Source organism: Aplidium turbinatum, chromosome 16 (genome assembly GCF_918807975.1).
Source record: "Aplidium turbinatum chromosome 16, kaAplTurb1.1, whole genome shotgun sequence".
In the NCBI taxonomy this organism is placed as follows: domain Eukaryota; kingdom Metazoa; phylum Chordata; class Ascidiacea; order Aplousobranchia; family Polyclinidae; genus Aplidium; species Aplidium turbinatum.
The window spans coordinates 17,744,312-17,762,221 of record NC_137487.1 but is presented as its reverse complement, the minus strand read 5'-3'; the positions used below and the strand labels follow the sequence as shown (position 1 = coordinate 17,762,221).

The 17,910-nt window shown below is 35.8% G+C and overlaps 1 protein-coding gene and 1 long non-coding RNA gene across 2 annotated transcripts; both read right to left on the bottom strand.

Annotated features, from left to right (window-relative positions):
* Positions 1-2,932: 2,932 nt before the first annotated feature.
* Positions 2,933-12,899, bottom strand: LOC145785278 (protein lev-9-like). Its single transcript, XM_082596953.1, has 9 exons — positions 12,793-12,899; positions 11,955-12,095; positions 10,421-10,597; positions 7,287-7,484; positions 5,915-6,100; positions 5,424-5,620; positions 4,722-4,851; positions 3,902-4,030; positions 2,933-3,010 (listed from the first exon to the last, which is right to left on the bottom strand). Exons 1-9 carry the CDS (start codon positions 12,845-12,847, stop codon positions 2,958-2,960), a joined length of 1,266 nt encoding a protein of 421 aa, XP_082453079.1. The 5' UTR covers positions 12,848-12,899; the 3' UTR covers positions 2,933-2,957.
* A 70-nt stretch (positions 12,900-12,969) lies between these two features.
* On the bottom strand, positions 12,970-14,595 carry LOC145785277 (uncharacterized). The gene is made up of 3 exons (XR_014291151.1): positions 14,507-14,595; positions 13,966-14,121; positions 12,970-13,011 (listed from the first exon to the last, which is right to left on the bottom strand). It is a non-coding gene; the product is annotated as an uncharacterized LOC145785277 (long non-coding RNA).
* Between the last annotated feature and the right edge of the window lie 3,315 nt (positions 14,596-17,910).

The window sequence follows — 17,910 nt, the reverse complement described above, 5'->3', positions numbered from 1 at the left end:
TTTTAGTCAGCCAGCGTCGAAATAATGCAACAGCGAATTGAGGAACATGCGTAAACAAAAGAAATGTGAAACAACCCACAGTCAGCAAACCTACATAAATTTAACGTTTACAAATGTTGAATCAATGTAAAAGGACTGGATTGCTGACTGGGTCCTTATTGTTTGAAGCACTAAAAATACGCGTAAAAGCGACAACGTCAGCAAGGCAGTGATTATGTTTCTGGCCAAAAAAAAATAACGTTTGACTTCAAAGATAAAAATGATTATAACGAAGCTTCAAAGTTTATCGTAAAACATTTTACTGAGATACAATAAACATAATCATTTTGTGCCAGATTGTGAGAAGACTTCCTAGATTCTTTGCAACCATTTGCATGATTGCAAATTATTTTCTATAACTTTACATTGCTAAAAATGGCTTCTTTGTTGAAACAACGTGGCTACAATTCTATAAAAAATTCTTAGGCCTACTACATTGAAGTAATGAATTTTTTTTTTGTGATTTTGCTGATGACGTTTTACAATATCCGAGAAGTAAAAAATAATAATGATGAATTATTTTACAAAACCGTGGTTTGCAAGTGCTTCACAAAAAATTGTTTTACGTCTAAATTTACTATTAGACGTAAAACGTTTGTAAAAGAAAATTGTCGGTTTACGTATTTATAATGTTTATTGCGCTGTTATCGAATTATAAACTGCCTGTAAGCTATTGTCTACCTTTGTGGTTGCCGGCCAGCTTAGAGCAGCATGCAAACTAAGCGTTTATGGTATTTACATCGTGTTATGATTCTCGAAAATTTCCCACAAGGTCTTTATTTTTATCGTGATATTTTGTGCCTCTTCTGTCCTAAACTTAAAGTTATTGTGCAGCACTATCCACATCGGTTTTTAGACTCAGTCTTCATTGAAAATTTTTTGTGTGGTGCATCATTTCAAGTAGTGTCTTCCCCTAAACTGTTACACAAATCGCCCAGAACCAGGTTGATTATTATGTATCTTACAGCAGTTGAGAGCCCGTTATTGTATGTGTGGAATTATTACTGTAGATGTCTGACTAAATTCATGCCAAAGTCGAGCAAATTCTGCTTTCGGGATCCTTGCCGTTATTTACTGTATTTTTTGTTGATAAGTTTAGGCAGCATTTTTCCAAGATAAATGAAGACATCGGTATTGTTCGTCACTTAGATTTAGTTTTCTCAGCATTATTTATTCATTCTTTGATCCACTAGTTTGTCCCACTTTTGGTATAATCGGATCGTTTATAAATGGCGGGTCTTCACAATAGCCGGCCTCTTATACATTGGCGCAACGTATTCAGATGTTGAATCAATGATGAAGAAAGCTGATTTGTTGTTTGTCTTATGTGACGCCTAAATTTATGCCTCGTCTACAGTACAAAATATTTTGTAATGTACATTGTACATTTTGTTTGTAGGCCTACATTACAAAATATTTTGTAATGTAGATGAGGCATTATCATCTTTATTTTGCGCTCTTTGGAACAAAACACAGTGCACTGTGAAACAAAAATACAGGACATAACAACAAGTAGGCGACATAAAGCAGTGAAGGGACGCCATCGAGTTAGCTGCTACGTGTAAATGGAGCCTATCTCATAATTTTGAGTGTATCTCACAATTACTGTTTGCAAAAACGCTATTTCTCAGGCTTCTCCCAAAAGCATTTGCAGTGATACATTTCCTCAATTGCAAGTTTTGTCAATGAGAGCATTTCCATAGAACGTTTATTTCGAAACCAGGTTTTCGTGTCTTTATCCAAGAGAAGATTTCTTATTGTAACGTTTTTTATTCGTCAATGAATATTATCTGCTTGAAACAACTGTTTTGAATAGTTTGTGGCCTCCATAGCCTACTATTTTGATCGTGGATTGCTATTCTTCTTTGTAGAGCTGATAACGCAAAAAAGCTTGCTATTATTGTTTCTAATTAACAGCTTTGCGATCACTGGCTTTTCTTTGTAGCATAAGAAATAACGCGCTTTGTATTATTGAGGTCAAACCAAACAAAAGAAAGCAAGAGGATGCTTCTCTCTGCTCGCGCATATCGATGCACGAAGCAATTATGAGCTTATGGCTTGTCATCGCAATGTAATCCATTTCACGCTTTGCTGGAAGTTAGCTAGAAATAGCAAAAATTCACCAAAATCTTGAATTTACAAGAAAACTACACAACTTTTAGCATCAAATTTAATATCATCAGATCCGCCTGGCAATTTTAGGAAAAGTCAAGAAAAACCAAGTGCATGGCGTTACTGTGCTTCAAATAATTAAAGGAAATATGAGGGGGGGGCCAAATCTGGCCTCCCTTTGAGGAGCAAAGTGTTAATATAATCTATAAAGTATTTAACAATATGCTACGAATTTGATTCGGCGTTGTTTCAATCTTGTTAGGCTATGTGCTACGTAAAGATCTTTATAGGTCGTCAGGTTATCTTCTTTGATGAAAGAAAACAGAAATTGTTAACTCTTTATTCTGGTTTAGACTACGTCTTGTCAATTTGCCCTAAAATAAGTTCAATCCCACCAGGTTTGTTAAATCCAAATGGAGGCTGTAATCATGCCTTCTTTACTTGAGTAAATTCATTTCATTGATAAATAACCTTGATGAAAATTACCAACAGAAAATAAGTTTTAATACCGGTTAAAAATCTCTGTTTTAGGACAATATTATTACTATGACATCAAACTGTGGACCCATGACAACCGAGATCTCATAATAGACGATATTAAAATTGGCCGATTTGAGTCGTCAAACTGTATTGCTCTTTGTAATGCACCTAGTCAATGAAACCACTGTAGCATACAGTTATGATACCAGCAGTAAACAACTTATGTTCCGCACTAGCCTGTTTTATTCGTGTCTGATTGAGATATTTCAATAAAGTCTACAGTTGGGTTTGAAAGGAAGTTTCCTGTAGGTGCAAGAGATCGAAGCTCATTCATTGTTCGATGATTTCTGTGTTGATCCCCAAAGGCAATGACATAAATCTGAACAAACAAAATTATGAATTGTATAGTATGATACGTATACGTATATGTGCTTTTTTACCACTGAAAACACATACAATGAAATGATATTTAGCTGTATTATGTTTAATTTTTGCAGGTTAGTTGTCTAACCTCTAATAAATATCTTTCATAAATCGATCTAACTTCATCCATTGCACCTGCTGGTGGGTCTCCTTCTATGTGAGACCCTATACAATAAATCAACAAGGTTGAAAGTCAGCAAACGTAAGTAGAAATATTAAACATGCCGAACATCAGTCCAAAACAAAACTTCGTTACTAAACTTTTCCTTAAATCTTCTTATGACTTTACCAATGCTCCAGAATGTGTAAATTGTGTATTGTGTATAGTATGATAAAATATTTAAAAACAGTGGATAGTTCCACATTAAACCAGAAATTCAATTTTATTTATACAGAACAGCGCTTGAGTTATTACAAAACTTTGTCAGAATAAAGTTTTTGTTTTTAATTTACATTATTTCGCATTGACTTTTTCACAATCATTGCTTTTGTGGGTCCATGGTTACGTCTAAGCAGGGTTATTAAGATAATAATTTGGGCCAGGTACCAATGAGATCCTGGGGGCCAAAGTCAACACACTTCTAACAAAATCGTACTGTATTAAAAAGCATGTGGTAGTTTCTTCAAGTTTCAACAAGTTCCGGCCCCTTCAACAAGTTCCGGCCCTTAAAATCATCCTGGACCAGTCTCCAAAAGTACTCCCTGGATTCCCTTGTCAACGCTTTTACGTCTGAGGTGGCAACATTGCTTCCAGTTAGACAGTTCTTTCAGGCAAAACAATTTTATTTTAATAAAACAAGTGTCTTATTTTAATGGCCACATTTTTACAAATAAGAGTTTTCCTTACCGTGAACAAACAGAAACACATATCTTATTAGGTTGGGGTCGTCAGAGAATGAATAAAAAAGAGTCGAATTGAGTCTTTCGATTGCTCGGTGAGTATTTCGTCGAGTATAGATTTCTTCCAAAATATTGTCTTTAATAATGATAATCTTTATTAGAAAAGCCTGTAGAGATATAGTAGATATAGCCTATTGCATAGAGCTTATACATAAAATATCATATGCCCAAGTTTATCATTATTCAGCCATGTACATTATTGGTAATGCTCTGATCAGTGTTCAGCTATTAGTTATAAATAAATATTTTGCTTTCAAATTTGTCCTAATTTCTGCGAGACTTTGCTCAAACAAGATGGGAATGGAAAATGTTTAGAGAAAACAGTATACTTTAAAAATATAAATTGCTTATTTTTCCCCAAAGAAGGAAACCGAGTAGCAATAACATGAATACATATAATGGAAACAAATGTTCCCAGATCGAACATGTTTTCGAAAAATTTGGAAAATTTGACAAATGGGAAATTTGGTAGTTTCAAAAAGTGGTCAACGATTTTTTCTTTCATGAATTTGTGCATTTTTGTTGAGAAAATGTACATGTTTGATGGGAATGCTGCAACTGTTTCAACGCACAAAAATTTTAAAAAATAGCAACTATTGCCAATAAATGAACTTTTACATGCTGGTTATTAAATGATGGTTATTAAAACATGGTTATTAAACTCTATTGCACTGAATTTAATAAATTAAAGAAGTGCTCTGTCATAGCATCACAAATAACTGTTTTATCCAATCACAAACCACTGTGTGATGACGTAGGCTACTTACGTCGATTGGTTTGAACGCTATTCAATTTCTCTATCGCTTCCTCAGTTGTCGTGGTTCCAAGGTCTAACAACACTGCACGATCTGAAGCGAATGCCGATATCTCGCATCGGATTCTCCCGTTCCTTGACATCTGCAATTGAAAGTAAAAGTAAAGATCATTAACCGCAGTAGTTTTGCCAACCTTTCATTTAATTTTAGTTTTTGTGTCTTTTTTGCTACAACATCCTTTCTTTTTTTGTATTTTAAAAGTTAAAAAATATGTCAATTACAATTGATTAATCAAGATACAACATCGGAAACTACACTTGCTCAACTTAAACAACAGGCCCTGCGTCAGTGATTTAAAGCCTCTAAAAGTATGCCAGGATTAAGCTCTCAAAGAAGCTTTCCCAGTCCGAGGATAAAGATCAAATCACTAAATCAGCTTTGATCTTCACATTTTACATAACGGAAACCGAATTGTTTTTGAAAGGCATCGTTTTAATTGGATCTTTGACGGCTATGTGACCCGAAGGTGGAGCGCTTGCATAGCATTCAAGAGGACATCTGTTCAATATCTCCCGGAAGCAAACGTTTTTGTTAAGACACTTAATGAAATGCTTGAAAGTAGATACAAAGATTGTTTTTTGTTTATTCTCGTCTACTTGATCAAAATCTTCACAAAGCAGACATGAGTATAGGTACGACAAAAACGAATCTCACATTTCTTATTCTTTCTTCTGCAAATTTCAAAGAATCACGCAATGTGTTATCTCTGACATCATCGGATATGTCGATGACAAAAAAAGCCTCAAAGTTTAATGAACTTTGCACTACGGTTGATTTCCCAATGGAAGGGACTTCTGCCGCGTGAGTGATTTCATCCACAACTTTATCATTATTGAAAGGATACTTAGGGTCTGAAAAGAATAAAAATTGTTTTTGCAGCTGCAGCGGTCAAGGTTTACTTAAGAGTTCTTTACTTTTTTGTATTTGACAATATGTCGTTATCACAAACAGGATTAAGCAAGTAAAAATAATTATAGCAAAACGTATCAACTGTTATACTTTAAAAACAAAGATTGGTGAAAGAGAAAGTCCTCAAACAATCGAACCGAAGAAGAAAGGTTTCTACAAAAAAGAAGACGAACTTCATAATACTATTTATCAATTGCTGTTATCATTTTATGGTTTTCATGAATTTATATTCTTACTGATGCATTTCGGAGCTCTATCATCACTCCATTGAAGGAAATAGAGACATTCCTGTCTTCCGTCCCCATACATTGAATAACCCGGATTGCACTGAAACTCAACAAAGCTTCCAACTTCCAGGTTGCTTGTGGAGGTGATGCGTCCATTGATGGGGACTCCTGGATGCCGGCATCGGATTCGTTTACCTGGTTGCAAAGGTCATCATCTAATATTAGTTTTTTCAAAACCATGAAAACAGCTGCAATGGCCGACATATGTGTAGAAATCTTAACATTTTAAGCCTTTATTAATCTGAATTACTCTGAGACCAGGTTTTCAGCTTATTCAGTTCATTTCAGATTTTACTTAATCAGTTATTCCCAGGAAACCTTCAAGTGCAGAAACAACAAATTCTCAAAATCTCTTTCCGGCACAAATTTTTTTTTTTTTAATTATCAGACTTCATAAGGCTATTGACTAAGCAACTCACAAATCAGTAATTTAACTGCAACTTTACCGTTGAATACCCCGAAAACAACTCGTTAGTGTTCTTTAAAATGTCACCTTCTTTGTTGGATATCGCCACAAACTACTTGATGTGGCCAGCCATGGCAAAGTGTGACAAACCTGGCTATGATTCTTAAAGCTATAAGTCGAGGTTCAGTTTAACGTTGAGAGGTGGCATTAATGGTTTGTTTACTTCTAACAGAGGTGTTTGCTTCAAGTTAAGAGCTCTAATACGAGATCTTGAAAGCCGGTTTATTTTGTCGCTGTATTTCTGTTATCTCAAAAAATAAATAGCAAGAGAACTTGGTGAGGCCTTTTTGAAAGCCTATGAGAAAGCTTATACCAGGAATGTGAACGTTGACAGCCACAATGGTGGGTAATGTGAACGTCATTGTCTGGCAAAACCCATTGCTTCAATTTCGAACCTCGGCATTGGATGTCGCTAGTATACACCTTTTGAGGTCATGAGAAGGTGTCTTCTTGATTAGAGGAATAACGGCATCTTTCATTCCCCAGTATTGAAAACCCTTTCATCCTTTTCGAAGTTGTAAGTTATAAAATTACTTGTAGGCTGCAGGACACTGTCCGTCTTTAGTCGATATCTACAGCACAGCCTGGGCAGTGGCATTATGAGGAGCTGACTCAATATGAGATGAAAGATGAGCATACAATATTATTGGAACTGCAGGTTTTCCTTCCTTTCGTTGAAGTCAAAGTTTCAAGACAACGATTGTTATTTATCGGTTGTTTTTTTTTATTGAAGAGTTTGCAAATCAAAAATGAAGTGTTATTAGAAAAATTGTAAGAAAGTTTATGGATATTTGTTTGAAAGCAAATAGTCTGCACTTGGAATTTAACTCACTTTACTTGTGTTTGAAATGTTACCTCTGTCATCACATACTGTCAGCAATCCACTCCATCTTCCAGTACTCAAACAAGTTCTTACTCGCGATCCTAGCATCTCATGTGTTTGTGGACATCTGAAAGTAAATGATTGGCCAACACGATACGGACCACGCCTCCATCTGATTACGTCACCACCAGTAGCTCGTATGGAAGGTCTTGGATCTCCGCATGTAATGCCTGGTGAAGTCCAAGTGAAATTTATTTTATCAATGTCATTTTGAAAATTGCTGAACAAATTAAAATATATAATTCCTTTAAAGTTTGGTAAAATTTACAATTTTTTGACAAGTCTCTGTTTTTCGTCTCAAACTTCTAAATCTCTAAAAATAACGATTTTTTGTTTTACTGCTGCCATTAAAATATGTCCTTGCTGCCCCAGTTGAAAGAGTGGGTAAAAGTCAAACTGGAAACTTAATCACTTATGCTTAAAGCCATGTTGCATTAGATCTAGTTTGATTTCCTCTGTTTTGCTTAGTTTGTTTTTATTTCTGACCAACATAACGTAAAACAGCCTATATGCCCAACATAGCGGGGTCTAGCAAAAGTAGAAGCGACAAAACGCGAACGTTACAACGTTTTCGATACAGAAACAGGACAGCTAGTTTAAAATATGGCACGGACTAAACACCTTAAAATTGTAATGGTTGACTTCATAGCCGTAGGAGATGAGGGGGCAAGGGGGGCGGTCGCTCCCTCGTTGAAAAAAAAATGTCGCGAATTTGGGCAAAAATGTCAAGTTATTTGGGCAAATCAATCTTACCATGATGTTTCGAAGTCTCACCAGTTTATAGACTTTATATAATTATTATAATTTATGAGATGCATTGATATTTTTCAATGAATGTAAAATGCATTATCATCGATTTTGGAAACAATTGCAATCTCGGCATTTAAATGATAAGTTTCGATTCTAAAACTACAAAAAGTAACTGTAAAAGAGCACAGTTGGCAAACAAATGTAAGTTTATCACTGATTTTCACTAAAACATAGGCTGCATTACATATATAAGATTTAAAGGCTTGCTGGGTACTGGTAACTTTTTGAGAGTTTTTTGGGTTTTTTCCTTAATATTCTACTACTGTGATGTAGTTGTTTGTAAAAATCATTTGGGCAAAAATATCTAGTTAATTGAATCAATTAATTCATGGCTGTGGTTATATTTACACTATAATAGTGTAAAGTGTACACTATAACTATAATAGTGTATAGTAGTGTTTTGGTTATATATACACTATAATAGGGTTATATTTACACTATAATAGTGTAAATATAGCCGTAATAGCATTGCCAGATAAGAAATTCTGCCCTAATTTGAGAAAAGTTAATCCTAACTCTGGCAACACCTTTCACAAGCAAGCATGGCAACAAGTGTGTAAAAATAGCCACTTTGTTAATTCTTACCATGAGTTTTCAACATTTTACCAGTTTAGTAACTTTATAGTGTTGCATTTTGTATGAAATACATTAACATTTTTCTTTGAATGTAAATGTAGCATCAACAATTTTAAAAACTTTTGTATATGGTATAGAAATTTGGGCAGAATGTAACTTTCGATTCACTATCTAAAGAAAGTAAATGTAAAATAATGCATTTGGTGAGCCGAGGTAGGCTTATTACAGATATTCATTAGGATATACAGTATGTATACACACTAGCTTACATTTCTTCATTGAAAGAATTTTGAAACCCTACTGGATTCTTGTACTAATGTAGTTGTATGAGCAAAATTATCTAGTTATTGGATAAATTATATAATCTTATCATGAGTTATGCTATGCTCACAAAACTTAACTTAAATACTACAAAGATAGCTCATCATTTTTAGACATGGCGAAACAAGTTAAGCATTTGTTATAAACTCTAAAAATCAACAGTTGTGAGGCCACATATACAGTATACACCACTTTTGTGGCATTTGATCTCGGCAACTAACTACCGCATGGGCCTGCACAAAGTGAAAAAGTATATTAAATGAATATAATTTGTAAATTTTCCAGCATTTAGTTTCATGTAATTTGTTGGCTACAGTTTAACTGTTTTCTATTATGTAAAGAATTTTTTTGTTTAAACTGCTGTTTGTCTTTGCTAGTCCTGGGGTTGATATGCTCAGCTATTTAGCCTACTAGTACTATCTATGATCAGTACTAGAGCAACAACAATCAAATATAGAAACACATGTTATGTTGTTCATGTTTTGTCATCCAATTCATGCAGTTGGTGCATCAGGCAATGTAAATAGTGCTGTTGGTAATGAGGTTTGTAATATTTTGTGGCAAGGATTAAGTTTGAAGTTACCACCTGGGAGTCGCTTTTCTTCAGTGCTTGCAATTTGAGTAGCTGCTTCATTACATATGAAGTAAGAATATCATTCTAATGATGTTCTGTAAGACCGTTGAGTATGATTTCACTGTAATATGATATCAATATTTGTGTTATTAAAAGTAGTTGTGTTCAAAGGTGCAAGTTTGATGTGCAATTGTCCAATGTGCATAGCATCATAAACTATCAAATTCTTTTTAGGCTATAGTGTTTGAAGTAGCATGGATTAAGTAATGTTACTGGTTTGATAAGTAAATAGGTTGTCATTCTAGATTTTTTTCAATGCAAATTTACAAATACTGAGTCTTTGGACTATCTTTATATTGAAGAGATTGAGCTACTTTTTGTCTGGCCTTTTAGTGAAGTTAGGCTGGAGATTTTCAAATAATCTGACAAGGATATTCATCAATTGTTACCCGGTTATTGCTGTAAGTCAGTTTAAATTGTTGTAGAATCCAGCTAGGCTTAATATATATTTTTGTGCCACATAGGAGTGCTTTAATTTGATCGTTTATTTAATTGGGACACAGACAGGTCTATGAATGCACGTTAAAGTTAAGTTAGTCTTGTTTTGCTGTTGTAGCCTATGTTATGTTGCCTGTGTTTTCGTACACGGCCAAGTTGATGCCTGTAGAGTTATTAAATGCACTACCTCAGAGATTGTGAGTAATTTTGTGCTTTTGAAATACATATATACGCAAAGATAAAATTTGGGCAAACTTTGAAAAATTTGGGCAAATTTTGTTTGCCCCCCCAAAATGTTTTACTCTCCTACGGCTATGGTTGACTTACGTCGACAAGACGCAATTTGACCGTCCCATGTGCCACCGCCTGTACACCTTCGAGCAGTGTTGCCAGATTCATGATAGAATCCTTTCCTGCAGCGATAATGAGCTTCTCGTTCTATTCCACTTCCTGTGTATGTCAGGTCTGCGTTTCTGGCTGCGGGTGCATTCCCACAATTTACATCTAAAAACAATAAAGCATTAACAAAATGAAAACAAATTCTATTCTACCTAGCTTGCTTTAAAATTCGGATCACCTCAAATGTGTAGCGGCGTGGTGTGTTCTAGTCCAAGCCGCCTGTTCATATACTAGTAGCCTACAGCGTGACGACGGCGGAGTTGATCCAAGCACAGAGTCTTCGAGTCTTTATATGTTTATTGCAGTGATGTTAGAACGCAGCTTTAGTGAAAAAGCAACGTATAGCTCTATTTCAACACGAATGAACTTAATCCAAACTAAAACCGAATACAAACATAAGAAAGGTTGACCACTTTACAATTGAGCAAAATTAGAAAGAAAAGATTGGAAACGGATTAAAAATAAAAATGGCAGAGTTTCAGCCACTCAGAACTAAGAATAACAGCTAACATAGTCACAGGCCTTGATTACAAGTGCAATGCTTCAGCGCTCCAAGGGCAATGCGGGTAGATTGATGTAAAGCGGTGCACAATAGAAAGGCAAAGGTAACGTAAAAATGACGCACTAATGATGTGGATTTTGATGCTGCCGCGGCAGAGAATGTGTCCTGATTCTAATAATAATTGTGTTACGGTTTTATTTATTGTCACTCTACAAAAGCTAAGGTCTTTTAGCGACAGGGCTCATTTTTAATTTTATATCAGTTTTGCATACGATATTATCACCCGACATATTTTCACTGCTTTATGCAAGAAAAGCACAATCGGTATTGTTTTAAAAATGTCGGTTTGACCCGACCTGGAATCAATCTCAGATCTACCATCAATAAAGCCGAAGGCGAAACCTCTCGGCCACTGAATTGGTTGTGGCCTGATTCTACAACTACAGAAAATATACCTGTCCACAAGGAAGCAAAGCGACGTCATACAACGCAAAAAATAACTAAGGACTAAGGAGTTACAAGTGTATGGCATTGGCACTTCTTACAATGTAATAAAAAAAACACTGAACTTCAACACAATTACTATATTCAGCGATGAAATTGTAGCGGGCTTACACCACGATGCACAGCGGCAAATCAAGTGAGAAAGATCTGGAAAAAGTTGAATTGAGACAACTTTATAAAAGAGTGGAGTTTTTTTTTTTTTAGAAAATATGTAAGTCATCGTCTTATTTTAGCAGCTAAAATTTTATTACCTGCGGTACATTTTTCAATTTTTCGCTCTTTCAATCTTGATTAGGCTACTGCGCATTGCGCAATATGAGCCCTTTAATACCCTCAACCTATCTTCACCGCTTTGGTTAACAAACAACAAAATATAAACAATTTCAATGCTTTTGTTGTAACTCGACTAAAACTCAAATAACAGTGATGCAGAAAATGTTGCAAAGTTTTGTTTACTTGGGTTCACACAACTTCTGGAGCAATGACCATCACATCTGCACTTTAATATTCCTCTACAATCGTCATCGACTTTGCAACTTCGTCCACATCTCATGTTGTGTTGAATAACTCCAGAAAAACTATAGCGCTGGCAAGAAACTAAACATATACAAGTAAAGTTAAAGTATACATTTTTTGTTTTATAATTGTGCAAGCTGTATGTCAAGGTAAAGTAAAAAACAAAAACAAAAAAAACAGTCAACAAGCAGTAAATTTATTCAAAAATTCTAGCAGTGCTTTAAGTATATGAGTCAAAGGGATACTAAAGGAAAAACCTGACTTGGCGATTGTACACGTTCTTTGTGTTTAACATGCTACCATAAAACGATTTTCAATAAAATTTTGCCCCATTGAGGTCTGATCAGCATTCCGCGCGTGCTTTTGTCAGAGCTTTCAAAACGGGAATTGGCGTGAGCAGCGAAGCGTGCGGCTGTACAGATTTCAACATCAAAACATCAGACAGTTTGCTCAAAACATCAGATCTGATGTTAAAACATCAGATGTGGTAACGTGGCTTTTGTTATTGCTGTCGATAGTGACGTATTCTCGAGCATTGTTTACACTTTTCAGTCATTTTGAAAAAAATTAAAAATAAATGAAACATTGGACTTTGGGTCTTGCCAGTGCCATTGAAAACAATTTTTTTTCGGTAATTTTGTTTGAAATGTATTCTTGAATGTTCAGTTTACGCATTTTAATGCTTAATTCCCGTTTGAAAATTTCATTTAGTATGGCTTTAAGGAAAGCCAAAATATTTTGCAGTTACAAAACCGATGAGTAAAGTATAACAACATACGTATACAAACTGTAGTTCCTGTCCATCCTTGTCTTGAGTGACAAAAATGTTGCATGATAGGAAAATCTTGCTTGTAGCCTGGTTTGCAGACGTATTCAGCCACATCGTCATACTTAAATGAGTTGCCTGACACCAATATGTGTGAACCGTTTAGTAATCTTCGTCGTATTTTTACTTCTATAGCGTTTCTAACTCGCGGTGGCGGAGGACAGTAGCTGCCTGCGAATAGATTCAAACAGTGATTGACTCAAAATTAATATGGTGTCATCATCTTTATTATCGTCATCCATTCAGCACCCGGACATCAGTAACCTAGTTTTTCAAACATCTCTGCCCTTTATTACATTCAACAGTTCGTGTTTCTCCACTCCAATGTTCTTCTGTACTCGGTGGAAAAAAGTTTGCTTGCCGACCCTTCTTTTTAATGCCATAGTACGCTCTCGGTACTGTGCTGCAAATAATGCAAAATCTCATTTTGCTAAATGCTCACCCGCAGTAAAAAATATTGTATTTCTCTCATATTGTATGTCGTTTTACGCATCCCAGTTGTGGAACAAGTTTAGATCTTCCAGTATAAAACAATTACGTGTTGCTTACAATGATTCTTTCAGAATATTGCACAATTTGCCTCGTTATGTCAGTGCCCCTGAATATCAAGTAACGAGTAATATAACAACGTTTGATGCTTTATTGAGGAAAAACATGTTTTCGTTTATCAACCGTTGCCTTCACCCCTCAAATCGCTTTATATCAGACCTGGTGTCATCTGATTGTTTTTATCGTTCTGAATACTTTCAATTCTTCCAACGCTCATTGTATGTAAATTTGTAACAGTAGATATTTAGTGAGCTCTTAAATTGACGACATCCAAAGTGACTCTCTGTGATCTTTGTGCATTTGCAGCTTGTGTATTATTTCGTTGTTTTGTTTTGGATATGGACAGCTTTGTCTGACGCAAATAAATAATAAATAAATAATGAAATTCCCAGAGAAGAATATGTGAAGTAAGTTGTACTTTTTCGAAGTAACTAATCCCTAATTTTTGTATTTGCGCAACTGATAAGAAGCACATTTATTACAAACATCAATACTACGTTTGGAATGAAAATCTTTGTGATAAACGTAAGGCAGCGATAAAACATGAAAGTTTGTTTTTGATGTGGCAACACTGACCTCGACGTACGCAAGAATTGCCACACTCATGATCGCAAGTACAAACATAAGAAGCTCTGCAGCTGTTTGATTGGTCTGAACTTTTTGGCATGCATCGTTTACTGCAAGGTCTTCTATTTCTGATTGCAGTATTGTAATTTCTGATACTACACTGTCCTAAAAAAAAGCAAAAATAATTACATTCGATGATCCATGATCCAAATGATGTAAGGATGATCCAAAACCATCAAATTTAATTCCTGATATACCTCGAGCATTATTTATGGAACGACAAATAAAATAACAATCACAGAATGCAGTAATCACTTATTCTACCCGGGTTCTCAATAGGACAATAATGTGATTTGTGAATAATGCAAGTTAGCCTACTGTAATTCTAAGATCTGTCATTAATTTGGCTAGATCAACACTTGCATTACGGAGGAAAAATGAAGCAACAAACAGGGAGAAAGAGAATGAGAATTTAACTTCGGTTACTGTCTGCGTCAATTAGTTGAAATCCTCTATTCTAAAAGTAATCAAAAATAAGCAAAAATCTTACCTTCAACATAGCATACCAAAGAGCAGATTGAGAGTGCACATACCCAGTAAAAACTCATTAGATTTTTTTGGTTTGCAAGACAACTGATCTGTTAAAAACTGAAACTTTTAATATACTGTACTGTAGGCTATGTCAACATAAGGTATGTAACAAAATAATTGAAAAATTGTGGTCTACAGTTTTCAAGCCAAGATGATTGGAGTTGTAATGCGCCGCCAAGCTGTGCGATCAAATGGTAAGAACTTCGGCAATTTAGGGTGGATCGTTTTTAACTTTTTTTTCCTAATCGCTTATTAATAGTGCGGAAAAGTTGTGCACTGACATTGTAAGCACAATACAAAAAAAAATCAAAAATTTTAATATCTTGGGTTGCCCCAATGAAGTTAAAATATAGGAAAAAATGGAAAAGTTCCAAAAATTTTATTTTTTGTTTTAGTTTTTAATCGCTTGTTAAGAGCGCGGAAAAGTTGTGCACTGTGCACTAACATTGTAAGCACAACACAAAACAATTTTAATATCTTGGGGTGCCCCAAAGAAGTTGAAATATAGAAAAAGTAAAAAATTTCCAAAAATTTTATTTTTTGTTTTAATTTTTAATCGCTTCAGAAAATTTCCAAAAATTAATAGTTACTTTTTTTTTCATATCTTTATCCTGCATTGCGGGAAAGCGGACTTGAGCGCAATGCATCGGTATACGCCTTCCGACGTACACCTGACCCACGCTGCAGCCGACGGCAATGACTGTTTTCGGTTGTCTACTCTACTTATGACTTAAATTTGGTACTACCCATTACTCGAAATCGATCACTGGGTAGAGGCAATTATCGTAAAGTTTCTTGCCTAGAGAAACAACAGCAAGTGCGGGTAGCTGGAGTCGAACATGCAGGCTCTCGACTGCGAGCCCAACGCGCTAACCACTCGGCCCGCTGTGTCATACTTCGCATTGCTGATTAGGGTGGAGTGAAACATAGGTCAAAACTGAAAGTTGATAGAATTAATCTGTAATAGTTACTAAAAGTTGTGATCTGGTAAATGTATTCACATGCTGAAATATTTCCAATTTTGAATAACGTTTACGTCTGCCGCAAGTCGATTGAAGTTTTCACTGGTATTTTAGAGCTATGACGTCATCAAAATTAGCAGATCGTCACTTTTATCTAACTTCTACCTTCGGTACTTCTATCTAACAATATCAGAGTTGTAAATTACACATAAATCGTTGCAATGCAGTGGAAAATACGTCTTGTAGAACGCTTGTTGCATGTATATGATCAACTGATTAGAAAAAACACGGATTTTAAGATATTTTCTTTAAATTTCTGTTCCTTTCACAAGTTCATCAGCACAGTGTAATGAATGTAAAGTAAATTGCAGTAGAAAAGTGTTTTTCTTAATATAACAATGATGAGATTTCGGTTGCCTGTTTACTATTGATCCCATATAAATATTGCAGGCCTAAACGCTTTTTAAATCATCAGCTTATACAATACATGGGCGTTGGCAGAAATATTGCAGGGGGGGGCAAACATCTTTCAAGCCAAATTTCATCTTGTGAGCTGCAACGAGTGCAACGTAGCTAAGTGTATTGATGAAATGTAACGTAAATTTGGACGGCACGAGCGAAAACGTTGCAATTAAAGATATTTCCAAGGTATACTTAGCGATAACTTCCGAAAGCGCGAAAAAATAGTCCTGGAAAAATGTTGATTTACTTCGAAGAAAATTGGATGAAAAAGATATTATCGCCCGAAGGTAAGAAACATTTTTGAAATATCGTTTTCATAAGGAAAGAAACGTTTATAAGACCCAAATCCAGGGGGACAAGTGCCCCTCTCTGCCGACTCCCATGAGTTTAAATCTCATTAAGCGCTCCATTTTCCAAAAATTCCCGTTTTGTATTGAATACAGGCATTTCTAATCTTGACTGCAGTCTACTTCGAATGAATCCGTTCCGTTGTTTCTGCCCACACACCGCAGATGTTGCTTCAGTAACGAGGCGAACGGACCTTTCCATGGCTTGCGTGTGACACGGATAGCTAGGAAATTCAAGCTCTGGAGCTGCAGCATCGTCAATGAACGACATTAACTGACTGTCCGGTATGTCTCGAGTTGGTGATAGTTCATATCTCTCTGTATGCTGCCAATCAATCAGTTCAAAGTATTCGTTTGCTTCAAAGTTCAAGAGAAGAACTTTAAAGAGACGAATGGAATCTTCATGACCTTGTTTTCTGGAAAGTATCCTTCTCAGTGCTAATTTTCTCTTGTACAGACGTTCATCTACCAACATCCACAGCAATAGGTTCTCTTGGTGAGCAAAGAAGGCATTTCGGTTGATAGCAGGTTCAACTATTGCTTTTAGTTCATCGCTAAGATAGCGCGACTTTTTAACTACGTGAAACAGATGTTTAGCTCCTTTAGTACAGGAAGTTTGCGCTTTCACTGCAAACCACGTTGGAGCGTATACCTTGGCAATGTACTCCACCAACGCTCTCAGATTTTCACAGGGATTCTTATGTGAAACATAAAGCCTCAAAGTGCGATTGGCTGTTGTCAGCCATCTGGAGTGATTCATCTTTCCTGGATTACGATAGGCAAGGTTGGCATCACAACGCCCTGAGCTAATTGCTTTACAGATGCCATACAAGTACAGTAGGCTACTGCTGGTCTTTGCTTAAGCTCACGTCAATTGAAGGCAGTTGAATATCAACAGCCTCAAACTCAGCGACTGGTAAACTGTCACAGTCTTCAAGTTTTTTACCAATGGAGCCAGAAAAACTTTGTGGAGCAGATGTAACTCCATCAAGATAATGCATCAAGTGTCTCAGTGGTAATTCATTAAAATGCAACAGACATACAAACCGCTGCAATGGCTTTTTCAGGCCCTTTTTAAGAATTGCATATTTCCGATTATGTTGCTTAAATGGACTAATTGAATCGTAAGAAATATCCTCTATGACGTCACATGCGATGGTTTTGCTGTGGAAAAAATTCTGAAGCAAATTGTGATATTTAATCAGCACGTCCCTTGTAATCTTGAACTTGCTTGCGGCAGACGAAAACTTTATTTTAAAATGCTGAAATTTTCAAAGCTTAATAGTCAAGCCACACTACAACTTTTAATCGCTATTACAGAGCAAAAATCAAAATTTTCTTTTTTCACTCCACCCTATTGCTGATGTCATGGTTGTCTGTATCCTATTTAGTGACATGAACGTTTGCTGCCTTTCCATTAGTGCGAGCCTTTTGTGTGTTATGTGTAGGCAACACAGTACACACTTGACTTACTGCAGGCTTCAAGCTGTATATCTCTCACGCAGCTACTGCAGGTTTCAAGCTGTATCTATCTCACGCAGCTACACGGATAGCAAATCGATCTCGTGACGGCGACCATGACTCTAATTTCG

Bases quoted from the DNA above. Each gene is read 5' to 3' on its own strand.
- LOC145785278 (XM_082596953.1), bottom strand. From the start codon at position 12,847: ATGCAACATTTTTGTCACTCAAGACAAGGATGGACAGGAACTACAGTT. The intron at 10,598-11,954 runs GTAAACAAAACT...TATTGTTTTTAG, and splicing joins CAGAAGTTGTGTGAACCCAA to ATGTAAATTGTGGGAATGCA. The intron at 4,852-5,423 runs GTGAGATTCGTT...TTTCAATTGCAG, and splicing joins CAGAAGAAAGAATAAGAAAT to ATGTCAAGGAACGGGAGAAT.